The following is a 17,504-nucleotide window of genomic DNA, read 5'->3' on the forward strand; positions in this document are numbered from 1 at the left end:
TCGCGAAGCTATGTGTACGCTGTGGGTTATCATTGAAAGCGCGAGTTGTCACGTATTTTCATGAAAACTTCGCCTCTCGCAAGAACGAATCAGATTTCTCGCGTCACGGAGAGCCCGGTTTGTTCAGTGACGCAGAGAACATGCAAAGTCGCAGTGTTCCTTTCTCGCCAACGTGTTAACACTGAGGCTAGCATAGCCGAACAAGGGAGCGACTGCGTAGTGCTGCCATTTTGTCGTCTACTAACCCTCCTCGAGAGGATGCTCCTGAATTCCGCTTGGTGGCGCGACAGTCTATAGACATGCGAATACGACGGTGCCTTAATCGCGGAAGTCAATCGAAACGCGCTTCAGAAGAGTCGTTGTTGTTGTTGTTGTTGTCCTCTGTGCATGGCTCATACCCAATGCAGGGGATTGGCCGAGTAGAGGGTGAATTTTGCTAATATCATCTGAAGAGTGTCGTTCGTATAAGCTATTATTAACTAATATAATGAATTTATGTTTCAATTATTGGTAATGAAATATTTACTCAGGCAGAATTTAGATAGATATTCTTTTAGACTGTCGAATGAATTCCTCAATGGCGAATAAAACATCCCTGTTGCTGTATCCCCGTGACTCCAGCCGAAATGCTAACTCTTTCTCTTCATCTCCCTTCCAGAAGGGGTCAAATGGACACCCGAACAGAGTAGTCACTCGACCATGACCCTCCTTTGAATTTTTCCTTTTTCTTAGAGTGTACACGCTTCTGTCCACGTGGCAGATGAGGAGCAAGTGATAGTAGACGACGCCGTGCTCGTCAGAGCGAAGTGTATTTTCGCAAGTGAAGGACGACGCTGTTTGCGTTCATAATTATATACCTGTTTTATTTGGTTTGCTGTGTGTACTATGTACACTCTATGTTTGTTACTGGATGCATGGGTAAGGCCGCTTCTCGTGCTTTAGGTTAAGCGGCCCTGGCACTGTGACTGCTATTAGTTGGAATACCTTAATTTACTAGCAACCATTCGAGTTATCGTGCGGTATGCAACACTCCAATAATAAATAGTCTATTTTGGGCTTCTTTCTGTCCCGCAACAAAAATCGACCTCTATTCCGCGTGTCCTTCCTTGCATTATCGAACAGCGTGCGTACTACTGTGCGAACAGGGTGCGTACTCACGAACAGCGTGCGTACTATCAACGTGACATAGCAGTATTAATAGGTAAATGACTAGCGCCCAGCTTTCAGAAAAACTTTTTTTTTTTTGTGCAATCTGCGGGGGGTCATGGCATTTTATCTTGGTCACTATCGAAAGTGCACTGTGTTGTACAGGCTCTACCTGCACACTCAGTAACAACTAGTTCACTGTATCTGCCAAAAAAACCACTTGACGTGCAACAACCGCTAATGCATTTTTTTTTCTTTTTTCGTAGTGTCCGCGGTCGTGCTCACTCAAGCGGGAGCTTCGCATTCATGCCTGTCGCCTGCTTTTTTTGTACCATCTGTTTGGGAATCGGTAGAATTTCACGGGTGGAGTCGACCCCTTCGTGTTTGCATGGCCATTGTGACAGTTGACGACGGAGCAGTAGTTTCCCCCTTTCTGTCGGAGTGACATCGCGGAACGAGGGGCGTTTCACGTGCAGCGCGCACTTCGCAAATGCGTGGAATCAAAGGGAGCGGGGGGGTCGAAACAGGCTACTACTGTACGCTTCTTCCGGCAGGGGAATGGCAAGCGCTGGCGTCGGCGGGCAAACTTGAGCGGTTCACTACAAGCATTACTACTCTTGCAGTATAAGTAGTAGTGCTATACTTCTACAACTACTGCTGCTATAACTACTGCTGCTGTTGCTACTATGCTACTACTACTACTACTACTGCTAGCGTTAGTGCTAATACTATCCTGCTGCTACTACCCTTGTTTGTTGTACCGACGCAGGGTTGGGCCGACGTCAGCTTCCACGGGTCTCCCCAGATCCCGACACCCAATTTAGACGCACTGGCCTCTGACGGAGTAGTGCTCAACAACTACTACGTGCACCCCACTTGCACGGCGTCACGCGGTGCACTCATGACTGGTCTCTACTCGACACGATACGGTACGTTCTCCCACGCGTAGCGTCGCCTGTTCGCGGAACAGAAGTTCAGAGGAAGAAGGAAGATTGAAGAGGTAAATATTTGGGAACAGGGGGTCTAGTCCAAGGCACCTTGCAATTGCCGCCTTGAAGACCACTTGTCAAAACGCTGACTGTGTGCGTGTTACAGCACTCAGGTGGCCAGACAGAGAAGCTACGATCAGAAGCTGCGACAGCAAGAGTGGGACCGGGAACAAAAGGGTGTTAAGCATGCATATTAGTCGAAATCAGGAAGAAGGAATGGGCGTGGGAAGTGCACGTAGCGAGAAGGCAAGATAACTACTGGTCGTTAAGAGTAACAGACTGGATTCGAAGAGAACGCGCCAGGGGGAGGCAGAATGTTACGTAGGCATACGGGGAACGAAACGCCGTCAAAAGCGCTGCATGTGGTTTAACGTGACCGCAGCAAGAAACGTGGGAGAGGTGCAATGGACGTTGCCCGGCTGGTGGTGATGACGGTGAACCGGATGCGCTTACACTTGACCCTTGTGTGCAGCAGGTCTGCAGCACATACCGATTCAGCCGGGCGAACCATACGGTCTCGACCTCAAGTACACTCTCCTTCCTCAGCATTTGAAGAGACTCGGCTACGAGACACACCTCATCGGAAAGGTCAGCGAGCTCAAGATATATGGCTAAGTAGCTGATTAAGGTATAGTGTACACTGTGCACTCCCCCACTTTATGAAACGGCGACTAGACAGAACACAAAAAGAAAAAAAGAAAGTGCAGGATAAAATCTGTTATGTCAGACCGGAACTACCCGAAACAAGGAAGGGGCGAAATTTGAATGAAGGCGCGTCTTTGCCGTATCTAGAGTGCATTGAGACCAGGCGAGTTCTCGGAACGAGCTTCGACAAGTGAAGCCAAAACAGGGTCGCGCCGCCTGTGGCGCTGCGATCTTGGGGGAGAGCTAGAATGCTCGCTTCCCACTTAAAAGACCCGGGTTCGAGTTCCAGCTAGAGCACTGCACGGGCCGGATTTTACGGCCCGAGCCCGGCCCGGGCCCGCTTTATGAAGCCCGAGCCCAGCCCGGACCCGTGGTTCCAAGCGCGGGCCCGGCCCGGGCCCGGGCGTACATGACCGAACCCAGGCCGAACCCGGCCCCGGCCCGTGGTTCCAAGCCCGGGCCCGGGCGTTCATTACTAAACTAATCCAGGGCGCGCTTGTTCATGACCAGACCCGACCCGGGCCCGCTAGAGGATATTAGTTGTTGATGATGAATATTAATGATGCCCTGCGCTTTGTAGCGGGCGATCGGACGGAAAATCCGGTGTGTACATGCATCGAAATGTTGCTTTGCCCGCGGTGGTAGCTCAGCGGTTAATCTGTTTCGCTGTTAAGTCTTAGGACGCGGGTGCGATTCCCGCGGCCACGGCGGCCGCAATTTGATGGGGGCGAAATGCAAGAACACTCCTCTATATACTTATCTTTAGGTGCACGTTAGAGAACTCAAGGTGGTCGAAATTAATCCGGTGCCATTACGGCGTGCCACGTAATCATATCGTGGTTTTGGCACGTAATACCAAGGAATATAAATGAAATGTACCGTATGTGTCAACCTCGAATAAAAGACCGAAATCTTTATTTCTCCCATGGGAACAACCGTGATCTGGCCCATTGTTAGTGCTGTTAATATATATATACGTGATCTGGCGTGTTTATAAGGAAACCCACCACGATGTACTTGTTACTTTGACACAGTCTGGTCCAGCAGACGAAACGTTAGTGAAATTACACAGTGCCAATCTATATCTATGCTGGTGAAAAAAATAGCACTTCAACTGTTTTTCTATTTTTATTGCTAAGCTTTACTAAGAGCCAGCTCTTTGCACGTGTCACTTCAGCTTCGCACAGTATACCTTAGACAATGCAATGCATAACGTTCGCGTGTGCTCGAAGGCCCGACTTACCGAGTCCGGCCCGGCCCGCAGCCTCAAGCCCGGGCCCGGCTCAGGCTCGCGGCTTCAAGCCCGGGCCCGCGCTTTCACGCCCGAGCCCGGCCCGGGCCCGCCGAAAAACGCTTCGGACGGCCCGGCCTGGCCCGCGGGCCGGGCCGGGCCCGTGCAGTGCTCTAGTTCCAGCTATATATGGCGTTATTTTATTTTTAGTCTGGCCTGTTTTCTTGTTCTTTTTGTTTCTTAAAACTAGCTTCAGTTTCTACGTATTGCTATAAAAGCATATAAAAGCAAATCCCGTCCGCGGCGGCCGCATTTTCGATGGAGGCGAAAATGTTTGAGGCCCGTGTACTTAGATTTAGGTGCATGTTAAAGAACCCCAGGTGGTCAAAATTTCCGGAGCCCTCCCCTACGGCGTCTCTCAATCATATCGTGGTATTGGGGCGTTAAACCCCAGCATTTTTTTTTCTATAAAAGCAGCGTGAAATTTCAAGTATTTTGAGAGTGAGCATAGTTATTTGCAGCGCCACCGCGCGAGATTAAACAAAAGCGTAAGGTATGAACTCAGAGATTTTTGCGTATAGGAGAGCACCTGGGTGTGTTCGATACTCTGCTCCCGGTTGTCAGCCGCTGGTTCGCAGCAAAAGGAAAACTGAAAGTAGTCGACATTCGGTCAGCGGGATACGGCGAAAGTTTTAATAATGTAACATGGCCTCCGAGATTAGCCGGCGACGGCGCGCCGCCGGCCAATCTCGGAGGCAAAAGTATGAAGGAGAGCGCAACCGAGGAAGAGCTAGTACTTGAGAATTTCAACTGGAAGAAAGCCGAAGGAAAAATTTCAAAGCGCACAACCCCGGGTTTAGATGGCGTTCCCGTCAGCCTCATTAAGGAACTAGGACATAACAGTAAAGAATCATTGCTGAAATCCGTAGAAGAATGCTTAAAGGACAGGAAAATACCGGACAATTGGCGAAAAAGTAGAATGAACTTAATCTATAAAGGCACTGGAAGGAGAAAAGGATGACATTCGCTCGTATAGACCGCTAACCATTGCAATATCGGTACTATTGGCGATGCAGGCAGTAAAATTAAAAACAGAAATGTAGGCAGAACATAACGATATTTTGGAAGAATTTCAGAATGGATTTCGTATCGGCAGGCGATTAGACCATATTTTATTTGTTCTTACTCAGTGTTACAGAAATATCTATAATAGAAAACATATTCTTTCACGTGGCCTTTCTAGACATCACTGGGGCGTATGACAACGCATGGCATGGCATGGCAAGAACTTTATTATGGTCCAGAGAAACTGCGGCCCGAGGGCAAAGCTCCCAGGCTAAGTCGGTGGCTCCGCGCACGTCGGCACCCGTAGGCCAAAGGCTTTCCCGATGGCGTGAGCTCTCCGGACGGCCAGGAGTTGATCTTGGAGGACTTCACTGGTTATACGCCGACTCCAGTCCTCCTCACTGTTGAGATCCGAGGCCCCTTGGTTGGGGCACAGCCAGAACATATGATCAAGAAGACACGGAGTGCTGCTGTGCGAGATCTCACATGCCGCGCACCAGATCAAGAATTGTTCCAGGATGACTGCGGCTCCTACAAAGACCCTCTTAGCACTTTTCATGAGATCACCTCACACTGTAGGGACGGTAGAAAATTCTTTCCTCCCCCCCCCCCCCCCCCCCCCCCCCATCAGAAGCTTACCTGAGCTCAGGCAGTCACATTAAGATTGATCCAAACCAAATCGTATCCCACACCCTTTGTGCTTAACAAAATTGACGGGGATTTTGCCGCCGAATGTAAACGTATGACAACGTTAATCAGGAAATTTTGTGGGATATATTGAAAGAAGTGAGCATATAGGCGACGACTGTATACAGCTTTTGAGGGAAATATAACGAGAAAAATACTGTTTGCGTAGAATGGAAAGGAATAAGTTGCAAAGAGAACGTTGATATTAGCAAGAGGCTGATACAGGGATGTCCTTTGTCCCCGCTGTTATTCATGCTGTACATGGAGAGTATAGAAAAAGCGCTAGAAGGTAGCAACTTTGGTTTTAATCTGTCACACAAACAGGGTGGCGTGATGATCGAGCAGAAGCTTCCAGGATTATTTTATGCTGACCATATCGTCTTATTTGCTGACAGTCGAGAGGATATACAGCAGCTGGCGGATATATGCGGAAGGGAAGGGGAAGCTCTAGGACTAGGATTTAGTGTAACAAAATGTGGATTGATGGTATTCAATGGCCCTTGTGATCAGGCAGTGTCAATACAGGGCCAAGAAATACCGAGGGTGAGCGAATACAATTACCTCGGAGTATGGATAAATGAGGGTGACAGGTACATGGAGGTACAGGAAAAAGCCTCGTTAGCAAAAGGGAAGAGGAATGATGCAATAATGAAGCACAGAGCGTTGTGGGGATACAATAGGTACGAGGTGCTTCGAGGTCTGTGGAAAGGTGTAATGGTTCCGGGGCTTACTTTTGGGAACTCAATGGTGTGCATGAAGTGAGAGGTGCAATCAGGACTACATGTGAATCAAAGGACTGTGGAACGCCTCGCGTTGGACGCTCACTGGAAGACGACAAATGAGGCTATAAAGGGCGACATGGAATGAACAAGTGTCAAGGTGAGGGAAGCTCAGAGTAAATTGAGGTTCGAAGAGAGGCTTACTGCTTCCACAATTACTAGAGCGCGCAACTTCGCACAGGCATCTCAGACGTGTGCGGGCCCCACGTGCCATGTAGGAGACTCGGCCCCCATGTTCACACATTGGCAGTAAATGTTTCTACCACCACCAACCCCTCACAGCTTGCTGTTAACCACGCCGTTCGTGGCGCCGCGCCATTGCGATCGTCACTGCCAGAGTTCTTCAATCATGCGAGTTGCGAGACTTTTCGCTTAACGCTCTTTGTTGCCATATTGCGTACACTGCCAGCCGTATACTTGCTGGTGAGTCTCCTAGTTCTTTTTCTCCAGTGTGAGTCAACGCTCTTCCTGTACAAATACAGGAACAACTTCTCTGCTCATACCGTAAAATCCCGAGCAAGCGCCCCCTTCTCTTTTTCGCGAGATTTGAAATATACGCCAATGACCGAGCAAGCGCCTCCCTCCCCTCTCGCCATTATCACTGTTTTATTCACTCTTTTTATTTACCCGAAGAGGTGAATAAGAACAGTGAATGTATGCGTGTTCAATAAAGCATTTCATTAAAAGCACAGGTGTGCCTCTTTTATTCTGAGCGGCTCTTCCGCCGCCATCTTGAATTGTGATCCATGACCGAGCAAGCCCCCCCCCCCCCCACCATCCTGCACATCTTGTCGGATAATCCTTGTGGTAGCCTCGATACTCACCGGAGTCGAAGACCACCGCGGGTTCAGGCTTAGCGAGCCACAGGGCCGCGTCTACCGTCGCCTGCTCACGTGTAGCGCACCGCTCCGCGTGCGCTCAGCTAGCAAAGGCGTTGAGCGCCGTGCGGCAAGAACATAGTGTAACACTTTATTTGCCTTTGGCGGCACCCCAGCACACAGCACAACGTCCGTTCCCGGGACACGGGGAAGCGACGGGCTTCCCGCGCGGACGGTACACCAAGGGGGAACCGCGAGCACGTCGCAGCTGGCAATGGCGAGCTTTGACACGCCGCTCGGGAAAAGGTCCCTTCGCACCCAACGCACGTGCTTGTCAGCATTTCTAGGGCGTCCTCAAGTGTAACTCGTCAAAAAAGGCTCCTGCCAGCCAGGGTCTAACTGACACGAGGAAAGTCGCGGTCATTCCGTACATCCACGGTTTATCACACAGACTGAAAAAGATAGGATGACGAGCGAACGTAAAAGTAGTGTTTTCAGCTCTCACAAAATTGCAGTGTTTGTGCAGACTAACCAGACCTGCCTCATTGAAGAAGGAGGGGTGCAAAAAGAAGCTTAAAACTAGGTTTGTGGAATGTGCTGATGCAGTAGTGTACAAGCTTCCATTAACATGTGGCAAGAATTATGTGCGTCAAAGGGGACGGTGCGTTAACGAGCGTTTGAAGGAGCACCACTACAACGTGAAGGAAAAAAGGGCAGGGTTCCTCGATGCCCACCGCAGGCACTGCAGTAATTCAGGTGCCAGTGCAAGTAACAACGTTCATGCCACGTGCATGCCCATTTTTCAATAATGTTGAATTGTCAATACCAGCTGAGGTCGGCTAACCCCGCGAAATTATCGAGGCTGAGTTGATTGATAGGCTGGAAGATAAATGCATTTCCTAACCGTCGATTTCCCTCTCCTGTAAGGAGTTAGCCTATCTTCGTAAAGATAGTGGAATTTGCAAAGTGCATGTAACGATGATTGTAGAAAAGCGATGTTGCCTATATATGTGGTTCCCTGTTTTCGAAATAAACATTGTTGCGAGTTAGTGCCTGTGCGTGTCACGTCTTCCTTTGTCCGTGTTTTTTCGTGCGCTATAATCTTCAGTATCATCCCTAGCCAATCTTTCTTCTACTCTCGATTACGTGAGAGCCAGCCATTTTTATATGTCACTTTTAACTCTTGCTTCAGCTCAGTATAGTAACCAAGGACGATCTGAATCTGTTTTTTGGTTGTTTGTTGATGTAATTATCCACATCTCGGCATATTGTTGCACATGCACCTAGTGGCACCTGGGCAGTTACCGCTACGAGTACACGCCTACCCGGAGAGGATTCGACTCTTTCTACGGATTTTACTATGGGCACGAAGACTACTACACCCACATGCTCCATCACTCCCAGGTATGGTTTGTCCCAAGCACCCCTACTATAGCGTGAAATTCGCAAGCGTTATGGAATGGCATTAAGCACTGATTGTCGTCATTTACTGAAGACTTTTAGCTTAAGTGGACGCAAATTTTATTCGTATTCTTTGTACTTCTTTCTTTCTTTGCTATATTTTGTGTGGCTTGCGTTCCCAAACGATTGGAGTATCACAACCTAAAAAAAAACATTAAATTCGTCATAAGTACAAGTGCGTACGTGGAAAAGGCCGTATGCATGTGATCGCGGTGAAGACCGAGGTGCATCGAAGACACAAAAAGTAAATCTTAATGAAGGCAAAGGGCGTAAACATGATGCAATTCATGCATTCTAACCGGAAGCCAGGGCCGTAACTAGGGGGACGTTGAGTGGGTTCTGACACCCCCCGAAATCTTTCGATGCTTTAACTTTTCGGGTAATACTAAAATATTTGCACGCCTTCACAGCGACCACCGGTTGCCAAAGTTAGCCGTTATAGGCAAAAACACCCCCGAAAAAAATTCATAGGTACGGTCCTGCCGGAAGCGTAATGTATAACAGAAGTAGGTTAAACATAAACCTGGGGTGAACCAAATATAACACTAAGTGACCAACCATAGGTGGTTCAGAGAGGAAGTAGGAACCGGAACTGAAATCAGCAGTGAAGACCGGAATGGGGTATACGGACGTCAGGTGACCAACTGTAATCGTCATCACGATAGTTGAGTACGGCTTAGAAGTCACGTGATGAATATTGCAGGTAACGTGAAGGGAATGTTGAAGTGACTGGAAAGACGGTTTAAGAACCTAAAAAGGTGCGACGCCATGCTAACGCATTTCTCTCACACTGACCGCTAAAATGGCACCGAATTTTTACGCCGCCGCAGTCACAGAAGTGCAGTGGAACATGTTATGATGTCATTTCGCCGTCTGACTGTTATTTGACGTTGCTCCTGCCTCTTGTCGTTGTTTTATCTTGCATGCTCAGCCGCTGCAGGTTCTTTCGTTGCTGATAAGAGACAAAAATCAGACAGACAACTTGCGGGATGGGAAATAGCTACCATATCAAGCAGGCAGGCGGCGAAATGAAGCCATGAAATCTATTTCTATTTCACGGGACAGAACGGGAACTGGAGGCCTTCAAGCTTAAGTTCACGAGAGGTACGACGCCGAAAAGGCAAGGTACTCGAAGATACAGAGGCTAACACAACGAGCACCTCAACGCACCGTTCCCGAGCTCACACTAAAATGGCAGCACATGTAGTGCTTGCAAAAGTGACACACAAAGGCAGTCACCAACGAACTTAATCCTCAGTGGAGCAGTAAATTGTTAGGATTTACGAACGAATCTTGGGAAAAGGGAGAAATGCAAGCCGTACCGAAATGACAGCAATACTTGGGGGGGGGGGGGGGACTTTCGCTCTAACTTTCCTTCCCCCCTTCCCCAGTGCAGGGTAGCCTACCGGGCTCAGGCCTGGTTACCCTCCCCGCCTTTCTTTTCTTCTTATTCTCTCTCTCTCTCTCGCTCTATCTGTCTCGCCTCGTTACTTAGATTTAGGTGCACGTTAAAGAACCCCAGGTGGTCGAAATTTCCGGAGCCCTCCACTACGGCGTCTCTCATAATCATATCTTGGTTTTGGGACGTTAAACCCCAGATATTATTATTATGTCTCGCCTCGTGCACTAGGGATTTATTCAAACGCACGGTGCACGAGAGCCTAATTCCTAGACATCATTTGGCTTTTGACGACACAGGGCGTGCTCTAGCAACCTTAAGAATACTTGTCTGACCATCTTATTGGCCTTCACTGTAAAAACTCCATCCTGGCCACATATACGCCAAAGGAGCACAGAGCCCACGAAGTAGTGTTCCTCCAGGACATAACCAGTGCAGTGATCGAATTTCCCATTACGTGCAAGATGTTCTCGCCACGAAATCGTCTACAGTCGGAGTCGGCTGCGCAACTGTTATTTTTTATTGAAATAAAAATAAATGAAGGAGTTGTTGTTGCCATTGCTTGGCGACGGCTACCCCTATTGACTCGGCTGTTAGGATAGAAGAAAAATTAAGAAACAAAAATTACACACACGCACATATATATATATATATATATATATATATATATATATATATATATATATATATATATATATATATATATATATATATATATATATATATATAAACAATGAAGTGCTAACAAAGGACCCGGAAGTAAAAGTTCAAAAAAATCAAGCACGTAGGAAAAACTGTTCTGTAAAGGACTGGCGTTTCGGCCGCGGGACCGGCCTTCGTCGGAGAGAAACTCCGACGAAGGCCGGTTTCCGCGGCTGAAACGTCAGTCCTTTACAGAACAATTTTTCCTACGTGCTTGATTTTTTATTGCGATAGCAATTATATGGACAGTCTCGGCTGGATTTTGCCGTCGCCGTCGCCGCCGTCATGCACCGTATATGTATAAGTATGTATATATATATAAGGCCCAAAGAAAAATACTCAGAAAAATGCTTCCGAAGCGCGGAATCGAACCAGGGACCTCTTGCTCCGCAGCGAGCGGCGCTATCCACTACGCCACGAAACGCAGATCCTCCACGTAGCTAACTGCGAGCGTTATATACACACCATTTAGCGCTGGACGGACTCAAGAGACAGCAGGCGATAATAAGCGTTTCTTCATTACCAGTGAGGTGGCGCTAGGAGCCCGACGGCGCATTTAAAAGTCGTCGACGAGCTCGCTCGCTTTTCTTATATTTGCGCATGGGAGAAGCTTGCCCTTCCGCTGTCTGCTCGCGCGGTTTTCTCGTGGCGAGGGGTAGAGGAATGTTTCACGCTTTCACCGTGATGTCCGCGCTCACGGCGCGTACGAATGTCACTCGTAGAGAACTCTAGTCACTCGAGCTCAGGGACGCCGCCAAACGAACAAACAGAAGATGAGCGCGAACTATCAAGTGTCACAGCTCGACACCTGAAGCACGCTAGTTTCCTTCGCTGCTTCGGCCGCCTTTGCAACAGAAGCGCTGTTCAAACTGAGACTATCCATTGGCGAGCCTCACTTCGTATAGCATTAGTTCCTTGCTATCGCATTCATTGCTTCGCCCTTGCGGCGAAACTGTGACTTTTTTGAACTATATATATATATAATATATATATATATATATATATATATATATATATATATATATATATATATATATATATATATATATATATATATCATAAGTACCTTACAGGGCCCTCGTGGGCATTGTGTAAGAGAGGCAATACAGCACGTACAAAATAGAGATAAATATACATATGTGAAATATTGATTAGTACAGCAGATGTAAATGAACGCACTAACATAGAAACGCAAAATATACTAAAGAAGCAAAGTGTAGTGTGTGCAGGTGTTATACAAACGATAATGTAAATGTAACTATTTAAACAGCAACAGTCCAACGAAAAATGAAAACTGACGAAAGTGTTTTTCGCAAATAAATGTACACAAATGAAAAAAAAAACAGGTGACAAAAAAGGAAATAAGAATCATAACGATAACAGTACTAAAAGCACGGATGAATGTGGAAATGCCATGCATCAGATTTCGGTGCATAAATATTTTTTAAGATTGTTCAAGCACTTTGCATGGTCTCGCTCTGGTGCGATCATTGCACAAACGAATCGCTCGTGGAAGAGGTTGAAAGCGTCACCGTACGTGCGTGATAAGCTAAAAGTTGTTAGGTGCTCGGCGTGAAGTTCGATAAGCTAGATTAAGGTGAACAGGTGGCATATCATGCTGGTGTGGACGAGTTTGTGCAATAGTGATAAAAGGGAAATGTCACGATGAATTTTTAGTGGCTCGAGTGCGAGGCCTTGTTTAATCTGTGTTATGCTGGATGGGTAGGTGTAATTACGCGTAATGAATCGACTGGTTCTGTTCTGGATAGATTCTAACATGTTAATTAGGTATTGTTGATACGGTGACCAAATGGAGGAGGAGGCCAACTCGAGTTGCGGATGGATTAAAGCAAGGTAAGCGAGTTTAGGTACAGCGGAGGGAGAATTGTACAAATTACGGCGTAGAAAACCTAATGATTTTGATGCGTTAGCACAGATGGAAGTGATACGTGTGGACCAGGAAAGATTAGGAGTTAGGTTTATGCCTAGGGACTCGTAATGCTGAGTGCGTTCCACAATGCTGTTACCAATTTTGTATAGGCCACTGTATATTTATATAACCTACATTTGGTAAGTTGAAGAGCTCTCCTAAACTTGTTTCGCGTTCGAGTCTATGAAAAACATAACGAAGCTTACATCAAGCGCGTAAGAAAGCAAGCAACAATTGTGGGGATACCGCTGCACTGCCGCCATTTCGCTCGGACTGCAGCAGCCTGCATCGTATTTGTCTGCGATGCTCTCTTCGCTGTCAGTTTTGCCGTGCACGTTTAAAAAACGCCTCTCGTCTGATCAAGCCTTCCGTTCCAGGTTTCTGCTCTTTTCGTTGTCTCTGTCCCATAAGGTTAAATGACTGCTTTCAGGGCGGAAAACAAGCCTCGGGTCTCGACCTATGGGACGGCACCAACCCCGCACGAGACGCCATGGGCGTGTACGGCACTGAGCTGTTCACCAAGAAAGCAGTGCACCTCATCGAGAATTTGGACAAGTCAAAGGTATACTCATAGTTTCATTTAATTAACACTACGGCCGTCGCTCGCACCACGTGACAACGTGAGCAAAAAAAAATCCGCGTAGATCAGCGAAGTCGCAGTGGCTCTCAAAGGGAACGGCACGTTTGAGCCTCGCTGGCTTCACTTACTTTCGGAGGAGCTCGAAGTGACAATAAATATTTACGATGTATTACAGAATACTTATCGCCTTATACAGACGGCGCACATTACAGCGTTTTCAGGATTATTTTCCACTTTCGTACGGTCTGGTAACCTTTGAGCATAGAAGGCGTATTTTTAGGCCGGTTACCGGAGCTGTGAGGGTAGCGGGTCGCTGCTTGGCTTGTCGCTCAATCCGTGTGGCGTAAAACATTACCAGACATCAATTCGACAGCTTCAGAGAGCCGCAGAAATTCCGGTATCGGCGGCGTTGTTCGCGAGCGAAAAAATTGGCCGCGTATCTGCGTGCTTCGCTGCAAATGTCGTGTAAAGACGATAGAAGAGGCGCTGTGTGAGATATGGACGCCATCTGGCTATACGTCCGGAAACATGAGTGCTGTGTTGCGTGCTGGTAGTCCCGGCGCAGCAGCAGGCGAAGACCTTTGCAGAGAAACGTCCGCACTCAACGAGTACTCTCCACACACTCTTTTATTTACACGTCGCCTGGGTAAAACAGGAACGCCAGAGCGGCGCCCACAACCGGCAGCCTGAAGGCCGCCCACAACGCTGCTTTTTCATTTTTTAAATATTTTTTTTCACCTTCTTGGCCTTCTCAAAACTAAAGTTTTTCAACACCAACCCATGGCATTCGTACAGTGCAATACAGAACCGAAACACAACAATGAGCTCGTGCGAAGGGCACGGAGGAAGGCAAATTTCAGCGCAGTCGCATTTTCAGCTTTGCTGAAACAGCGCTCACTAGACGACGACGAAGTAAAAGAAGGCACAGGACAGGCAGCGCCTGTCCTGTGCCTTCTTTTACTTCGTCGTCGTCTAGTGAGCGCTGTTTCAACAAAGATGAACGCATACCAACTCGCTCAAGCTTCCATTCTTATGCATTTTCAGCGCAGCTTAAGAAACTAGGGTCCTTAAAATTACGTATGTATGCATTTTCTATTAAAGGAACACGCCACCTAATACTTACCTAGTGATGTTGCACCTCAGATATGCATGATGTTTACTTTTTGATCGACAACGTTCACAAGTATGAACAGCCGTACCAGTTCAAGACGGCTGGCCCTTGGGCAAGTGGTTCAACTTTGGCCGAGTGGCTGAATCGAGGGACGTGCCGACAAACAGAAAGACAGACAGACAGACAGACAGAAAGACAGACCAAAATTTTGCGTTTAAGTTCCCCAAGAAAGACTATCGTCTTTAAAATCGCAGCGGATGCAAATAAGTATGGGCCCGAGCCGGACCCAGCCTTCTGCATGGCTGTTCTACCACAGAGCCACTCCTGTGCTTGAAACTGCTTAAAAATGGGGAAAACCGTACTGACGTCATGTAGCGCGAAGAGTCACGTAAACACATGCAATATTGCGCGGCAGTATCGTATAAAACCGCAGGAGGCGTCATTTCATCAGCGTCACATCAGCAGCAGCAGCATCAACAAAGTGTGCAGCTGCGTAGGTTTGCGAAGATGAATTATAGCGCAGTGGGCAAGCCAGTCTCCTTAGGGCAAACAAACAAACAAACTTCGCAACTGTACACGCATGCGTTTCTAGGAGAGCTTAAAACGGCCACTGTTACGCTCACAGACGTTCCTTTCCTCGCGCCACGGTGCCTGCTGAGAAGGGAATGAAAAGACGGTGCGAACGGGGCCCGTTTACGCTATCGCGTTTCACTCTTGAAAGCGATGCTCCGCGTTTATTTTTTTATTTATTGCGATATCAATTAGATGGACATTCTCGGCGGATTTCTGCCGTCGCCGTCATGTCCCGCATATGTATATGTATGTATGTATGTATGTATGTATATAAAAAGGCACAAAGAAAAATAAAACAAGAAAAAATTCTGAATACCTGACCGGGGATTCGAACCAGCGACCCCTCGCTACCCAGCGCGCTGCATTAGACAACTGAACCACAAGCCTTTTTTTATTTATTGCCTAAATTCATAAATCAAACAGAGCAGTATAGTACAGTTCACAGAAAATCAGAACATTTTCATGTTAATCAAGTCATCAAAGATTCCAACCCACTCAGGGGGTTCTGGTTGGGCCCTATAAATTTCTCGTACATACACAATATGTTCAATAAAGTTTTCTCTCACTGTCTTCTGGTTGACGTCAGAATTTCTCACCGCCATGGTAGTTTTCCATATACTGTGGAGGACCATTATTCGTAAGGTACACCTGCATGATCTTTAACTGGTAAACACCGAATCCCATGGGATATGATAGGGAGCTCTTTTTTAATAGTTCGCTGGAAGATGTCCCAATGAAATACGGAATCCCAGTAGCCAATAAATACATGTTCTATTGAACACTCTCCCTGTTAAGACGTGGCTACAAGACAAATGAATTCCTGTGCCATCAACAGTAAATTGCATATCGTGTAATAAAACACAACCACACGCCATGTACGCGCCGGCGAAATAATGGCGAGCTCATTATGTTCACCATCTACCGCTGGTGGTACGCCGATCTCGGAGGAACTTGAGCGTGTTTTATTGCGATAGCAATTATATGGACAGTCTCGACGGGTTTTTGCCGTCACCGTCATGTATGAAGACCAAATCGATAAAATCCCCCCGCGCATCGCATGTTCTACGGTGGCTAAAAGCGCGCGAGCGGGTACGACGAACGCGGCCGAAGCAGAGATCAAACGAGCCGTCCCGTTGCCGTCGCTCGAAGGGTGCATGCGATCACATCACCCCACTCGGGAGGCCTGCCGTCGAAGCAGACAGGAAACGCCACGCCCTTCTTTAACGAGCAAAAAAAGATACGCGAAGACGCAAGGGGGGGAGGTGGAGTGTCGCGCGAGGAGCAACTTTGAATCTAAGGGCGCGGTCGCGATCGCTGGTGCGCGCGCTATCTCGAAAGCCACCACAGCGGGCGGCTCGTATACCGTTCTACGTGCTGCGCTCTCAACGCGAAGTGACTATGCGGAGAGCATCGCTCCCTGGAGCGGCCGTATTCTCTTACACCAACGTTTTGTAGTTACGCGAGATCGGATACAAAACAGTTAGCTGCCAGCCTCACTTCAATTTGTGGCTATCGCATTCATTGCTTTGCCTTTGCGGTGAAACTGTGACATTTTTCTATCACGCAACGCTCCTACATTTAGTTTCATTTTGAAAACTGCCCTTGAGACGCGCACGACAAAGTGGCCCCCTTTCTGTACCCACTCGTGATGTGGAAAGAAAAAAAAAGAACACCGGGCACACTTTGCATCAGACGCCCCCGTGTGGCAGGAGACGCAGAGGGGTCACTCCACGCGCCGCAGTTTAAAAGAAAAAAAATATCTAAGAGCGTTTGATTCTCCATTGCCGACACGCAGTCTTGGCCTATCCCCCAGAGTGGGTATGTGCCATAATTTTGAGGAAACAAACAAACAAATAAACAAACATTGTCGACACTTGTAGCCCGCTGCTCAAGCACAAAGACGTAACACAACTGTGACAGTTGTTAGCTCACGCTTGTCCTGTGTATACCTGTGCATTCATTTCGGGCGTCTTTCTTTGTGTTCAGCGGCGCGCTGCAAGTATCGAGCTGCTTGTCGTTCTTCGTGTGACATTCCAATTTCTTGCTGTCGCACTCATTGCTTCGCCCTTGCGGCGAAACTGTTACTTTTTAATATCCCTACTTTTTCACGTTTATTTCACCAATAAATATACACTGACCAGCTATATGCCACATATCCTGATAGTTCTCATGGTGGTGTATGTCCGATAGTTGCAAATGTCATTTTATAAGCTTCCCATAGTGAAACTTTATACCTGTAAAAGTCTGGCATGAAACGTTATGTGTGTCCTATTAACTTCTGTCTAGGAGGCATGTCAGACACAAGTGTTAATTATCACTGTTTTATGAGCTGTAAAGACGCCGTCCTGTTTTGGAATGCTCTCCAACAGACTATAGACTATAGAAGAG

General features: G+C 47.5%; 1 protein-coding gene across 3 annotated transcripts in view; it reads left to right on the plus strand.

The window, feature by feature from the left end:
* The window catches only part of LOC119388257 (arylsulfatase B), a 113,611-nt gene that overhangs the window by 21,023 nt on the left and 75,084 nt on the right, over positions 1–17,504 (plus strand). For all 3 annotated transcript variants that reach the window (XM_037655928.2, XM_049413886.1, XM_049413887.1), the window contains 4 exons: positions 1,916–2,075; positions 2,611–2,723; positions 8,648–8,764; positions 13,283–13,414. In XM_037655928.2, the coding sequence (XP_037511856.1) occupies positions 1,916–2,075; positions 2,611–2,723; positions 8,648–8,764; positions 13,283–13,414 (522 nt within the window). The remainder of the gene's footprint in view (positions 1–1,915; positions 2,076–2,610; positions 2,724–8,647; positions 8,765–13,282; positions 13,415–17,504) is intronic.

The sequence above is a fragment of the Rhipicephalus sanguineus genome, chromosome 3 (genome assembly GCF_013339695.2).
Source record: "Rhipicephalus sanguineus isolate Rsan-2018 chromosome 3, BIME_Rsan_1.4, whole genome shotgun sequence".
In the NCBI taxonomy this organism is placed as follows: domain Eukaryota; kingdom Metazoa; phylum Arthropoda; class Arachnida; order Ixodida; family Ixodidae; genus Rhipicephalus; species Rhipicephalus sanguineus.